The sequence below is a fragment of the Toxotes jaculatrix genome, chromosome 19, assembly GCF_017976425.1.
Source record: "Toxotes jaculatrix isolate fToxJac2 chromosome 19, fToxJac2.pri, whole genome shotgun sequence".
Lineage (NCBI taxonomy): Eukaryota > Metazoa > Chordata > Actinopteri > Toxotidae > Toxotes > Toxotes jaculatrix.
The window spans coordinates 18564083-18579637 of record NC_054412.1 but is presented as its reverse complement, the minus strand read 5'-3'; the positions used below and the strand labels follow the sequence as shown (position 1 = coordinate 18579637).

At 43.7% G+C, this 15555-nt stretch overlaps 1 protein-coding gene across 4 annotated transcripts in view; it reads right to left on the bottom strand.

Annotated features, from left to right (window-relative positions):
• Positions 1-15555, bottom strand: part of enah (ENAH actin regulator) — a 101037-nt gene that overhangs the window by 72596 nt on the left and 12886 nt on the right. For 3 of the 4 annotated variants that reach the window (XM_041064307.1, XM_041064309.1, XM_041064310.1), the window contains exon 1: positions 2971-3107. The exons of the other annotated variant lie outside the window; for it this stretch is intronic. In XM_041064307.1, coding sequence (XP_040920241.1) covers positions 2971-2984 — 14 coding nt within the window. In that variant the 5' untranslated portion in view covers positions 2985-3107. Of the gene's footprint in view, positions 1-2970; positions 3108-15555 lie in introns of those variants that run through there. 4 annotated transcript variants of the gene reach the window in all.

Below are 15555 nucleotides of genomic sequence, written 5' to 3'. Positions count from 1 at the left end.
TTCCATATCAAATGGCAGACAGGTGCACCAGGACTGCCGGGCTGGTGTGTCCATAAGACAGTGCTGCTACTGTGATGACAGAGGTGCATCTAATTCTCAACAAAGGCGTCTTGGCAATACATGATATGGTTCACACAAAAACACACACACAGGGTGTGTGAACGCTACCTTCCAATAAACAGAGAGCATCCAATTACTGCTTAAATGGCAGAATTGAGCAGAATACAGTAGAGAGAGCAGCCTTTGTCCTTTAACTCCCACAGGATGTTTTCAGGTCCACTGAAATGCTAATGGATCATTTTACATGAGAGAGCAAAACAAAGACAAAGACCTGGAACAGATAGTGTTCATCAGAAACTGATGTGCTGCTCTAGCATTTTTTTTAAGTCATATCTTTATTTATTTTTTATTTTTTCATTTCTCGTCCAAATCTTGACCCTGAAATCAAACCTCCACGTCTGCAAAACAGTTAAAGTGGCGACACAGATGGTATAGATTGTGCTGTGCTGCATTCTTCTTTATTAATGAAGAATGCAGCCTGGAATCTTGTTTCCATCCAGACTCAAACAGGTATTCAAAGAAGTGTTTCCTTTGTTCTAATATGACAAGCTATTCCTTTGCCAAGAAAACCAGAACCCGAAAAAACAACAAGACCTCACCTGCCGGTGGTGGCATCATGGCATCATGTCAGCAGGTGTGTCAGCGTCGCAGGTGATTCACTCAACACAGAGTTGGCAAAGTGAAGTATATGACTAGGTTAGTAAGATACAGTCCCAGCTGAGGAAATATATTTTGTAATGTACCGTTTGTCATGAACAATGAACTAACATTAGCCTCAGGTTTGAACCTGGTTCCAGGTTAATAAAATGCCTGGATTGGCTCAGCTCTGAGGCAACACTCAGCACTCAGCACAGTACCAGGCTTCTCATCTTTAGCTGATGCTGACAGTTGACGATAATATCAGCTGTAACATGTTAATGTTAAAGCCATAAATTACTCGACAGAAGGTGAAAACGGAATCATCTACTGTCTGAAGCAGCACTGTGTTTTTTTCTACACCAACCAATCCAACAGAGCCTCGAGTCCTCTGTAATGAAACAATCAGACTGAGTCACAGCAGTTTCAGTTCTCTGAGTCTGCAAGTGAAACTTTCAGATTCTGAGAACTGACAAATTTAAGCTAATCAGTTCAACAGTTCTCGATCAGGACCAATCAGGACCGATCAGGACCAATCAGGACCAATCAGGACCAATCAGGACCGATCAGGACCGATCAGGACCTCCAGTATTCACAGCAAACAGCTTGCTTGTCTCATACTCAGGTGTCCACAGGTAGTAAAGATTCAGACTGCCGCTCACGGCAGCAGGCTCTCTGCCTCCTCAGCCAACCAAAGGTACAGATCTCAACTGAATCTTTAAGTTTTAGTTACAAATGTTATAACATCACTTAGAATATCAGTTAGAAATGTTGAAACCTGAACCAGAATGGCTTTGATAAGAGACTCAAGTGGATTCGGTTCAGCTTCTATTGATGTTCAGAGTGTTTCTGGGCACAGACCATCTGCTGTGGGTGTGTCTACAACTGAACATGACTGGAAGAGAAACACAACAGAAATATGAGAGGCCTTAAAAAATGTATATACTGTATAATTAATATTGGAACTGCTATCAGTCCTCGCTGGCTGGCTCTGTTTGGAATGTGCTTGTCGTCTTTGCCGTCACTTTGTTGTTTGTTTTCACAATAGACGGGAAAAGGTCAAGATGAGTGATAGTTCCATTTAAGTGGCTCACTAAAACATGCTACTGAGCGACTAATGTCAACTAAACACATACAGTTTACTTTAAATATCCGACTACATCGCTCATTCAAAGCCACAGAGCCCACAGACAGCAGCTCTGTGGGACGGGAACACAACTCTGACTTGCTGTTATTTGACCTGCGTTGCTTTTGTTGTCCAGTCTGGACAATGATGTCATTGTTGCTGGGTTGAACTCGCCCCGCTGGCGACAAGACAGGCAAAAAAAGGTGACATGCAGATAGATGCTAAGTCAACACTGCAGCCTCGTGATGGAGGGAACATATCACTGACCTAAAACATAAATCACATGATTCCGCTTCACTGAGACACGCTTCTACACTTTGGAAATCATTTGCAGATCATATAAAATGACACAGAAGTGTTTGTCTACATGGTCTGAAGCAAGAAAAAGCACCTAACAAATAGATTCAAGGGCAACAAATCAGCACCATCTTCTCCTCAGTGTTTGCACTGATACAACACAACAGATGCTGAATTTGCAAACTGCAGAGGGGCATAAACCCCCCCCCACCCACAAACATGAACGATCATAATAACCCAAAGGGAGCAAGTCTGCAAAGAGCTTTATACACGTTTCTTCACTGCAGGTCCTTCAGGAAATAAAACCGCAGCACCAGAGGCAGAAGCAGAGGCGCCCCACCACCTCACGGAGAGACGAATCCCATCCTGCAACTGAGCGAGAAACTCCCTTTGATTGGACCCGCAGGAGTTTAACAGCCACTGCAGTTCTATAAATACAAAAGCTGGTGAGAGACGCTTTTTTTTTTTTTTTTAGACAGGAGCTCCAAATAATAAATGAATAAGTGGATGGTGCTAAAAGCTAAAGCTAGTTTGTCATCTTGGGTTGAACGTTTGGGGTTGAACAGCTGAACTAGAGTGTGGATAGACGGGTAGAAAGGCAGGCAGACACACTCAAAGACCGGGCTAATCCTCTATCATAAACTGGCTTCTAAGATCCCTCAGAGCTCGTACTGTAAATGCTACACCTGCTTTATAGGTGATTTATAGGTGATTATACTGAAAGTAAGGATACTGACACGTTTAATACAGCTGATTAAGTCTCCTTCTATTTGATATGTAACTACAGCAGTTTCTTGACCGCTAAATCCTACAGCAGCTCCACCGCTTGTCAACTACCCTCTGAAACTTACGAGTCACGAGTCATCTTGGCATCCGTAACGGGTGAATCCGGCACCTCCACCTCAAAGAAAATCTGCTGTTGGGAAGCGTTTGGCCTAATTCTTCAAGTGTCCACTTTCTCCACAGACTGAGCAGCTGCTTGACTGGCTGCAGGACTGGCTGTCTGACTTCAGAGGGGGGGAAAGTAAACCGGCGTTAAGACGGACAGTGACAGTGGGGAGGCACCCACCCACCCGCAAGGCCTGCTGGAAGTACCCCCCCCCCCCCTCCCTCTACATACATACACCCACACTCACTGACCTCATTGGTGCCAGGGTTAAAAGTGGAACAGCTGGGTGGGGAGGCCTTCAGTTAGGGGGTCACTGGGGAAGGCAGCCACCCCCCCCCCCCCCCGAAGACTGCCTCTCTGCCCTGTCCAAAAATAGATATTCAGACCTGCAAACGTCATCAGCCTGGATTATATGCAGGATTGTTAAGACTCTACCAATACAAGGTTTAGTCATTGTGAAACAGATGTTGCCATCTGTTACCAAAGAAGGAAACGTGTCATCCCAAACAAATGACGCCATTAAGAAAAAAAAAATTATCCCTCCAAGTTTCAGCCAAACCTAAGTAAAGTGTGAGCCACAGTCGGAAATGTTAACCTAAATTAAAGCATTCCCATCAGGGTGCCAAAAGAAAGCTTTGAGAAGCATCCTGGTTTCAAACATTTGTCAAAAGCTGAATTAGTCGTGTCCCGTATTTCACAATTGGAGTTAAAAATATAGTCATCATAAAATTTCCATTCCAAAATTTCCACTCAGGTGAACAGAGCTGACCTGTAGGCCTTTTTCACCCAAAGACATTTTGACATGTCACAGTAGGAAAAGCACAGGTGTACATAATCAAAGGAATGAGGGCTGAATCCAGCTGCTTCTGTTTCAGGGTCCTGCGTTCTTGCTGACTCACTGTCACACTAACATGGTTTACTGGAACACCTGAACAGAACAGAGTCGAAAAGCAAAGACCTTCAAAACGCATGTGAGGTGACGATATATCAGTCTTCTCATCTCCGAATTACTGCTCAGTGCTCTGTATATAGCCTGACCGCACTCAAGTACAGGATTGATTTGAAGCCCGCTGGATCAATGAAAATTTACCTTGGGTGACCAGGAAATCGTTCCCGTCAGCCATCAATTCCCTGATTACCGCAAGGAGGAGCGAGGAGGCTGCCTGGAGAAGACATGAGTGTCCTTCGCTGAAGGATCAGACCGATACGCCCCTTTATTAAAAAAAACTGTCAGTGATTGGCTGCTGCAGCTCGTTGGACTGATCTGATACTACCTCACTGCAGTTTTATACCAGCACAAACAGATTGATTTATAGTCACTGAATAATATCTACAAATTACAAGACATTCTCACCGTAGCCTGATATATTACATCATGAATTCATATTGAATTGTGCTTTCAGTGTCTGAGCAGTAACTTTACAAACTGGTTTGATGATGTGTTCACAATATAAATACAGGATACGGGTTTTTAATGAATATATATATATATATATATATATGATATTCAAACTGTTCAGTGCAGAGTTGTTTCACATTCACTGTTGTGATGATGGAGGACGTTGCTACATGGCTGAGCTGGCAGTAGTTGTTATTATTTGGACGGACTATGTTGCTGGACTATGCTCCACTATTTTGTGGGATGCCACATGGCTCTATTCTCGGTACCCCTTGCGGCAGATCATGCATAGACATAACACTGATTTCTACTGCTATGCAGATGATATGCAGCTGTATGTCCTGCCTTGGTGAAGGACTGGATGCCCAATAATTTTCCTAAGCACACCACCTGATCCCAGCACTAGCAGCATTAACAATCTCTTATCTACTCTGGGCATTTTATCCAATAATAATAAAAAAAGAGCCTTGTAATCCAGGTGTTGTTATTCTAAGTTATGTCCTATATTAGCTCCTATGTAAGGTTAGCCATGTTTTTATCTCCTGCAGACTGGACTACAGTCTTTGTCTTTTATCCTGGTATGAGCAGGTGGAACATCCAAAGACTACAGCTGACACACAACGCTGCCGCCCGGCTGTTAACTAGTCCTCCCTGCCCTTTGCTGGTTACCTGTGAGTTTTAGAATTGATTTTAAGATTTTACGGTGTGTTTTTAAAGCCTTGAATCGCTGCTTAACATCCTCTAGCTCAGCCCTACTAAGGTTTCCAAAACCTTGACCTCTCACTGAAGGTGACTGAGGGCCTGTGCTGTCTGAGCCCTCAGCTGTGAAGCTCACTGCCAGTATCCTCTCTTAAATCTCTTCTTCAGAGTCACTTTTATCTTAAGGCTTTATTTCCAAACTGATGGTATTTGCTGGAACTGTTTTAATCATTTATCTTGTTTCAGATTTATGTTTTTGATTTATTACCTTATTTTCTATAAAGTTATTCCTCCAGCCCATTCTTTTGCTCCACTCCTCCTTCAGTATCTCCTCTTTTTCCACTCTGCTCTGTCCCCCTCTCTCTCGCTCTCCTTCATTCACTCTCTCTCTCCTCTCATCTCCTCGGCTCACCTCTCGTGCATTGATGTGGTCTCTATGGCGATGTGCTTTTCATTCCATTGGAGAGGAACGGCCCAATGGACTGACAGGATTAGGGAGACGAGGAGCAGCCCGTGAATGTGTGTGTGTGTGAGCACATTGTTGTGTATGAGCTACACACAGTGATGAAAAGATTATTCTAGGTTTTTCCATTTAAACCAGTGAGTGTGTGTGTGTGTGTTTGTGTATGTGTGTGTGTGTGTGTGTGTGTGTGTGTGTGTGTGTGTGTGTGTGTGTACATATGACTCAATACTTTGTTCAAACAAACTTCCTTTTCCACTAATCTTGAAATGCATAGTTCGACATTAATAAATATTGCTGAGCCAATGCTGAGCTCTGTTAACCTGTTCGTGCCCATTTGTCCTGATTATCTGATTTATCATTACAACACAACTCAGGTAACAACACGGTTCCCGAGTCATTTCACACACACTAATGCAAACACTTCTGCTGAGAATGTACTGCTCCCAAGCCGGAGCCTCACATATCACTGCCTGACTAGTTAAACCTGCTGAACAAGACTTACCATACAGCCATATGTGTGTGTGTGTTTGTGTGTGCTTGTGTGTGCGTGTGTGTGTGGGTAAGTGTTTTTATAAAAAACATAAAAACACAGATCAGCCTGAATCATGCTGCTGACTTGGCTAAAATATGACCAGCAAGCATCGGCTGTGTTTGGTAGCGATGCTCTGTTGCTACAACAAGCACCAAGAATCCCATCTATCAAACTACAGTGTGGTTACATGTGGACGCAAAAAGACTGCGAGAGGGTCAAAGGCAGACAGAAGGAGACTCAACGTCTTGTAAGAATTTCCCGTCCACAATGAGAACGGTAATCAATTTGAAATTCAGAAGCGTTGTTATCCCTGAACGAGATGCTTAATTATTTCATTGAGTTGTTTTCGCACAAACTCCACAAACTGCGTGGTTCGGGCCTGGAGCGGATCCTGGCAGAGCGCCCCGCAGGAGGCCGAGCCTGCCTCAGCCGGGGGGAGTCCTGACTGAAGTGGAGGAGAATAAAACTGGGGATGGAAGAGTTCAGTGTATGAAGAGGAGGAGGAGGTAAAAGGACGCAGAATCTAAGGCAGAGATGAGATGGACTGAGTGGAGGCAGAGGCAGGCTGAACACTGAACAAAGTGGCTTTGGCTCAGAGTCATTACTGTGACTTCAGTAAACTTATGACTTGATAAACCCTCATTCAAAAAAAAATAACAGCCCAGTAAAAACTAAAAGTTAAAACTTGAAACATCATTATAAAAGCCTGCTTCTCCTCAGATGAAAGATGTGGCAAGACAACGAAAAATACACAGGTTACACTTTACATCTCATTCTAAAAAACATTACAACCCCAACTCAGCTGCACCACCTCTGAGGCTGTGTTGCCTTCTCTACTCATTTAGCCTGCTCCTTTAAGTGATACCTGGAAACCCACCCCTGCAGGCTTGAAACGTAGCTGTAAAAAACACTGTAAGGCATGTAATGCACACATGTAATATCCTTCACAGATGAACCGGCTGTGGTCAGGCTGAGTTCATGTCTGTTACGATGGATTCCAGTGGAAACAAGAAGACAAGTATCCCATGTCCATAGAAACAAACCGCTCCAGCAGTATAATCCACTTCTCTGCTGCCAAACCATATGCTCAGTACGTTCCAAATACTTATAGTTTTGCCCAAATATAGTTAAATCCACTGCTTCTCACAGAGCTTTGGAGGGTGATGCAACACGAGAGCGGCGTGTTTAGCTGTATTTTGGTGAAACGATGAGTGTTTGGAGCATAATGAGCGTAATCAAACACTGAGTCAGGAGTCAGAAATGTCTCAAAGCCCTCGCTCTGTTTCTTCAGCCTTTTATTATCTACGCACAGGCTTTTTTTTTTTTCACAAGCCCCCCGGCAAATTACATGTTTTAGTCACAGACGGTTATATTTGTGGTAGCCGTGTGCTTCAGTACAACTAGTCCTCTTACTGTCACTGCCACTGACCAGCTGCTGGTTTAGTGCCTTGCTCAAGGACCGTGACATTTTAAGGAGGAACAAGTTCTGCAAACTCACTATTTCTGCCTCCTTTTTAATCGAGTCATACGCGGGACTCAAATGTCCTCGCCAGCAAATTCCTTCTTTTCTATCAACATTAAAGCTCCAATAAAAAAAATAAAACGTTTTCTATAAACAATGGATCAAATGAATGTGTCATGTGGAGGGGGGGGTCAAATGGGGGCAGCCGTGCCATATTTCTCATAAAAACACGAGTTTGCTGAGCGTCTCTCAGGTTCACCCGGAGGAGGACAGGGTCGTGCTTATGTTTACTCTCACGCGCAGCTTTTAAAATCTCGCCTCAAGCATCCTTTAACAAAATAAGTGTCCAGTTTTCCACTGACTTGCTTCTTGGTCCTGTTACAAGAGGGGAGATGTTTGTAAAAAAAGGGTTCTGTAGAGGCCTTTTCTACTCGGTCTCTGCCTCCTCTGCAGCCGGTTTGTGCTGAGCCTGTGGAATTCCACTCACACAGGGGTCTGTTTGTGAGTGTGTGGGTGTTTTATTTAGGACTTTGAGGGAGCGTTTCCTGGGCTTGCGAGTGTGTGTGCGTGTGTGTGTGTGTGTGTGTGCCGTCTGTGTTTTGTTATACAGACTCCTGCCAATCTTCCACTGCCATGACACGGCTCTGCAGGCTGATGGTATCTGCAGGCATGCAGGACAATGAGCTACAGAAAGTCTAAACATAAAAGTGAAAGCTTCACAGTAAAAAGTGGACGCGCTCATTTAAAGTAGAGACTGTGTGTGATGCATTTTATAATCACAGAGACACCATAGGCTCCTTTAGCGATCTGAAACCTGAAACTGGTCTAACATACATTCTAACTACTCTTATGATTTCCCCTAATATTATAAGAAGTAGAACCGGTTGCTATGCCAACACCTACGAGGTACTTCACCATCCCCCTTGTTTTCTCTGAGGGAGTGTTAGTGGCAACAACTGTGTAACAAGACTAAGAGTGTACAGCCATGCTACTGGCTCTGTGAGGCCATAATGTTTCAAGAAATTGTCAAGAAAAGCAAACTGTCCAAAGTGTTTTTGATCTTAAGCAGTCGTAGTGAAGTAGTAGATGTAGTCACAGGGTCTGGCCACCCCCGACAAATTTACCTATTTGAACAAACTCACTTTTTAATTCATGAACTTAAAATTTTGAAAAAAAAAAAAAGTGACGTGCAAAAGTTGTAAAACATGCAGGACCTAATAAACTCATTAGACATGAATTGGTTTAAGACTTGTGATTCAGATCAAGGATTGTCATTAGGAACTGTCGGCTGATGACAGTTCACACCTGAATAAACTCTGTGGGAACACTCAACAGCCATGAATGAATGAGGCTAACTGCACACATGAAAGAGTCCACCAGAAGGAAACCTGTGAACTAAAGTCAGAAAAGTAATGCAAAGCAACACCTGGGTAAGCCACTGTCATTTTGGAGACGTCATGTGGACAAACAAAGCTAAAAAGAGCAGCATTTGATGAAAGGAGCACCTCGCCAACTGTTAGGATTGGGGATAGAGATGCTTCAGGGTTGTGTAGCAGCCAGCGGCACAGGAAACACTGCACGGATACAGGGAAGATTGGATTTCACGAAACAGCAGAAAATTCTGGATACCAATGTCATGAAGTCAGTCAAGAAGGTGGAAACTAAAGAGACGCAGGTTTCTACAACAGGACAATGATCCTGGATACAGAAACTTAGCTGGTTACAAAAATGTGTGCAGGCTGCGATACCTGCCAAAGAGGAGGTCACCGAGTACTGAATCAGGAGGGTGTCAAAACTTTTGTCTATACCACAACTGTTTATTTTTTTTCTATTTTTTAAGTTAATGAAAAAAAAACTGACAGAAACATTAAAATTTGAGGAAAGGCTTGATTTTAATTTCTGTGTGCTGCAGGGGTAGTTACTTCTTATCACTTCAAAATGCAAATGTTTGCCCAAAGAGTGGCCAAACATTTGCATAAAACTGTACGTCAGAAAGATTTATTTATTTATTAAGCTGCTAAATGCTCCACCATGTTCCCCACCTCGTCTTTTCTCAGAGAAAAGTTTCCCGCAGCAGTCGAAAGGCGAGAGCGACCTAAAACTTGTGGGTCAGACATCGAAACAATGAACCGAAACTGTCTCGAAAGTGCTGTAAAGCTGGAGGTGGGCGGGCTGGAGATTCAGGTGGCAATTCTCTGTAAGAGTTTTTGGTCATAAAGTCTTGTACGAGATATAATTCTGAAGCTGAAGCTGAAGGCCGCAGGAGAAACCAAAATCTGTGCCACATCGAGTGGATGTTAAATATTTCACGAGATAAGTGACATATTCGACCTGCTGCTGGCACCAGAGGAAAAGTCAGGGGAACACAACAAGTCATGAAGGTGAATTTTACTGGGAATTGTGGGTATCTGCACCAAATTTCCTGGGAATCCAGCCAGTAGCTGTTGAGATATTTCAGTCTAGACAAAAGTGGCAGACCGGCAAACCGAACCATTTTTAGAACGGCTAAAAATGCTCACAGTGCTTCCACGAATACTCTGCAGCAGCTCACAGGTACACACTAAATAACACCATCATTACTTCTTCATTACCGGTGTGTTGCACAGAGGAACAAGCAGAGATGTTAAATTAGGCCTGCCGGGACGTGGACAGTATTACACATTAGGTCTGAGTCTGTATCCTGGACACCTTTTAGGGCCTCGGCAGCCCATGATATTAATAAGTTAGATAATTAATAATAAGAGAGACGACAGCGGTCGGATCACGGAGCTCTGGATCCAGCCTGCTGCTGTGGTGTGGTGAGAAAGAAAGATAGGGAGAAAAAAACGAGAGGACGAGTACAAAGACTGCTAATATGCTGATTGATGGTGGACGGGCGAAGAGAAAACCAGGCCGCAGAAAGGAGAGGAAGCTGTTTCAGAATTTACACGTCGGGCTTTTAGCTGGCAGCACTTTTAAAGGCTGCGAGCAGTCAGCAGTGCAAGTCTTCATTAATTATCTTGTTAGTCCTTTTATAATAGCTGACTGTTTCATAATTTTCATTTCATTCATGCTTTGCAAGTTTTTGGACCAAAAAAAAAAAAAAAGAAAGAAGTGCAGTACAAAGACTATTATTAATTATAGCAGCAGCTCAGAAGATTTAGACGCCGCAATTTAATCAGAGGGAATACGCTCTCTCGGTTTTATTAACAAGTTATTTTTTCCTTCTGTGAAGAAACCTCAGGCCCCACAGCTGAAGTCGCACCATGAAGAAGAAGAAGAATCTTATCTTGTTGCGTTTTTCAGAGCTGAACAGAAGAAATTGAGAAGAAAAAACCCTGCGTCATACACAGTCCACATGGCAATCAACCCCCGAGACAAAAAAAAAAAAAAAAAAAGGTGAAAAGCAAGATTCCCCTGGGCCTCCTGCGGTTTATGGTGGCGTGATTGGGTCCAGATGAGATGAGACCGAGCTGACGCAGTCCGAACCAAACACAGAAATCACCTGGGGAGCGTGCACGTATCTCGCTGCACATTCCTTTACGAAGCCTCGACAGGCGATGGAAAGATACAGCACGTGTGTACGATCCATGTGGCAGGACGCGAGAACAACTGAGACTCCACCACAGTGGAAAAATCGACTTAACACACAAAGATTCATGAGACAACAAATAAAGTCTTTCTATTTTTTTTTCCTCTCCTCCTCCTCCTCCTCTTCTTCAGCAGATTCCAGTGAGTCAGTGAGGCCCGGCACGGAAAAGCCACAGCAGTGATTAGCGAAAACATAATACAGCAGCTAGCCACACATCAAAGCACTCAAAGGAGAGCTTTTACTTTTTTCAGAGGCCGATCCCATTAATCACCGCCGCGTTCCCATTTAAGCAACAGAACCGTTCGAAAAAGGACTCGTCTCTCAGGGAAAATGAGATAAAAACCAAGAAAACTTCATCGCCTTCTTTTGGCACAAATCCCAGATGCGGGCCGGCGCCCAAATCTGATCAGCTGGTTCACAAGTTTTTGACAAATCCCTCCGACACAATCTGCTGAAACTGAAGTGAAAACACAAACTGGTTAAAGTCAAAAGCGGTTCAAACTCCAGTTTAAACGTCGACTGTTCGTCACCTCATCGTATCCAGTGACTGATAACAGGGCATGTACATAAACTGGGTTATTTATGGTATGGGAATTAGAGTGAAAGGAGTGTTACATAAGTGATTGGTTGACAAAATAAAAGCAGTTTCACTGGTGAGAATAATGGTGGGTCATTCTGTGTCAGATCAGACAAGGTTAGAAATGTTTTAGACTCTGAATAAAATCTGAGATGGTGCTGCAGCCACTTTCCTGCATCATGGTGGCAATACCTGGTCCAACCCCTCCCCCCTCACCCTCTGCACGGTATTATGAGGCTTCATTAAAGTGATACAGTATGTGTATATATGTGTATGCCTCCCTGCTTATGTATCTAAGTCTCTGCAAACGGCAGATAAGAGTTAAAGTGTGGTCACGGTCTTTGTCTGGGCTGCTGGTGTTTCTCCAGAGCTCTTTACTCAGCAAGGAATTTCACAAAGACAACAGGAGCTCAGCAGACGCATCAGCAAAAGAAACAAGAAGCCCTGATGAAGCTGCCAGCTCCCCTCCTCTCACCTGCCTTCCCCTTATATATTTTTCTCAGTGGCTGAGAATTTTCACGGGAGTCGAGCTCATATCCTGTATTATGAAACCGTTTCTGACCGATAGCCTTTTACTCAAGTGTGTCGACAAAGTTTCCTTAGACAGTTCGTGATGTGAAAACAAACGACTCGTTCTGAAAAGATGGATGAGAGGAGAGAAGAGAAATCATTTCCGTGTGTGAAGGTGAGAGAGGAGGAGGAGGAGGAGGAGGAAGGAGGAGGAGGGGGAGAGGGAGAGACCAGGAGCAGCTGTGTATACTGTAGTGTCCAAGCACTGTCAGACTACTGATAACAGCTACATTTTTTTAATGAATCAATTAATCACTAATCAAGTGGCATTTTATTTTGTGGTGGCTGCTTTATGGATGTGTACTTATGATAAGACAGCAGTTTAATAAGTTTACTGCGAATGGAAACGCCTCGTTGACGAGAGAAGCATGAATCTGTGGGTCATGTTTATTTTTTTTTTCCTTTGATAATCAGAAATGAAGCCAAGAGTTACGTTCTTCAAGCTGGTTCAGCGTAAAGTTCCCCTGCAGACTTAGAAACGTGAGTCTACAGGACTTGGGTTGCATCAAGTTTTATGGGCTGAATTCAGTACAGGCCTCCGTCGTGGTTCACTGTTTTCCCTCTGAGGAGGAGGAGTTATGAGTCACGGCCTTCCAGATACACAGCGAGGTTTCATCATGAATATTTGATTGCAGCTACAGAACAGAGAGGTCACAGGAGAGTTTTCATGCTGAGACGTCCGCTGATATGCTGATGATGTTACCTCGGAAAATCAGCTCAGGTCCAAAGACTTAAAAGTGGGAACAACTGAGGAGTCTGAAGTGGTCTCACGCTAAATCAGTGTGTTGACGCAGCAGTTTTTAAGTTGACACTGTAAAAAGTCCCATTGATACAATTGTTTTTTTTTTTCCACAGTTGTTATATTTGCATTTGGATTTCCATTGTTACAGTGTTTTCTCACTTTTTTTTTTCCAGTAAGCTGACCTTGGTAAATGAAGTGATGGTAACTGTTAGTCACTGAATCTCACTGCCTTTAAAAAAAGCACAAAAACAGCACATGAAATACTTCTTGCACTTGCTTCCGTTAAGTTCCTGGAATGGCCTTTAAGATATTTTAGTATATCGAGTACATTTTGTTATATTTGGACAGCCTGGATTCAGAGAACAGATTATGCCAATCAGCAAAACACAACCCCGGAACATTTATTCCCTCCAGGACTCTGGTTTCCTTCAACCTCGATGGTTCCACTCTCTGAGTGAGTCAGATAGTTAGATAGGCCGGTGACCAATGATGGCACCTTTCATCACTTTCTTATCAAGGGCTCAAACTCTTTCATTACCATGTGGGATAAATAGATAGTTAGATCTAAAAAAAAAAAATCTAAAAAAAGAAAATGAACAGGACGGTAACAGCATTGGTGCTGACCTTGATTTCATGGGGAACAATTAGGCGCAGAGAGGTGGTGGTGCCGGGACACTTTGTGTCCGGCGGGGGAATCGCTGTGGCTCTAACTGTGTTGTTATTATTTTCACATTCCATCCACAGAGAAGGGAACAGTGGGAGCTAGTGTTAATATTCAGACAGTGCTACTAAGAATCCACACACTTTCAAGCATGAGCTGAGTATACGTGTGCGTCTGTGTGCGTTTCCGTGTGTTTCACATTCAGTCAATGTAAGCGGTGCTGGATTCTCCGGTGGAGATCGTGTATGTCAGATACCCAGAGCTGAGGCTCTAAGGCAGAGCTGAGCCTGCATACTGATAACTGCTAACTCTGAGCTGAGGGTTGGTCGATTTCTTTCCGTCTCTAATAAGTCCACGCACACACAGATATAAAGCACACTCCTAACTGCTGTCAGAGCCCTACAAAATTGGCCGTGTTTGCTGTGTGAAACAATAGCTACGACCCATCTGTTAGTGTGGGCGTGAGAAAGACGGAGAAAACTGAGAGAAGCGGCTGAGAGGTGAGGCGTGAGAAGAGGGAGAGGATGATGGAGGAGCGGGATGGAAATGAATGAAAAGAGAGAGAATGAAAACGGGGACGGGGGAAGAGAAGTGAAAGACCGAACAGCTGATATAATTTTTTTTTTTTTTTTTTTTTTTTTTTACAAACAGCGCTCGCTTCTGTCAAAGATCTGCTAAAGAGCTGATAATGCATCCTGCTGCTGCTCATTGCACCAACACATTTTAATGAGGAAAAATAACAGAAGCTAAAAGAAGTGGAACAACAGCTTTTAGCATTCTGATAACAGGGACTTTCCCTGTGTTAAAAAGCTGCAGCAGCAGCAGCAGGGGGAAGCTGGGTGGAGGCTTTACATGGGTCTTTCTGAGGGAGGTGCAGCTGAAAAGTTGAACTGATATCAGACAGCGATTGAAGGAGACAGCTAAAGCCCTGATTCTGTTTTCACAGAGAGAAGAAGGAGCTGTTAGCTATACTGTGACTGTGCCTGTCACAGATCTGCATTTTTACATTAAAAAGCTAATTCACATAACTGTTGGCATCAGTCGTCCTTCACCATTTGATGAGAAGAGATGGAGAAAGAGAGAGGATAAACAGAGAGAGACAGAAGGAGAGAGGGAGGAAAAAGAGACAGAGAGAGAGGAGAAGGGGGGGGGGGGGGGGGGGGGGGGGGAGATAAGCTGAACAGCCAAAGTGAAGCCTTTCTCTTTATCTTGAGCTGATAAGAGCAGACTTGGCTCACACAGTATGAGATGTAGGACAGACACTGCTCCAGGTCTCTCTGTCTCTGTCTCTGTCCCTGTCTCTCACACACACACTTGAATACAGCTGGACACTGTAGCTTTTAACTAATGTTCTTTAGGAGTGAATAGTGGATTTGTTGGGGGACTATTTTCAGCAGCGTATTATAACACACTTGTGGAGCTGAAGCAGTTATTCAGGGAATTGTTTAATTCATGATTGTGAAATGGAACCAGCAGGACTCTTCCTCGAGGAACCGGGCAAGAAGGGCCTTGGTCAGGGAGGAGAACACGAATCCAAAGGTCATTCTAACAGATGAGCGCTTTAGAACTGTGTTTTGAACTGTGTTCTATAAATAAAGTTATTATAAAAAAAATAAAAAAAAACCTGGCACTGCAGCTCTACTTAAAGCTACACATGGCCTCAACCTCTCACGTCCCTCACAAAGAACAGCCTCTGAAACACAAAGCTGCGACACCGCTCCCTCCAGCAGACACATGCAAACAGCCAGATGAAGGCCGTTACTGTTGCTCTGTGGCACCAAAAGCGTTTTATGGGAAAGTATGGCCGCCGTGGATCGACGTGGTTTGTGACCCCTGACCTGAGCAGAAACAACATGCAGGGGAAAGAGAGG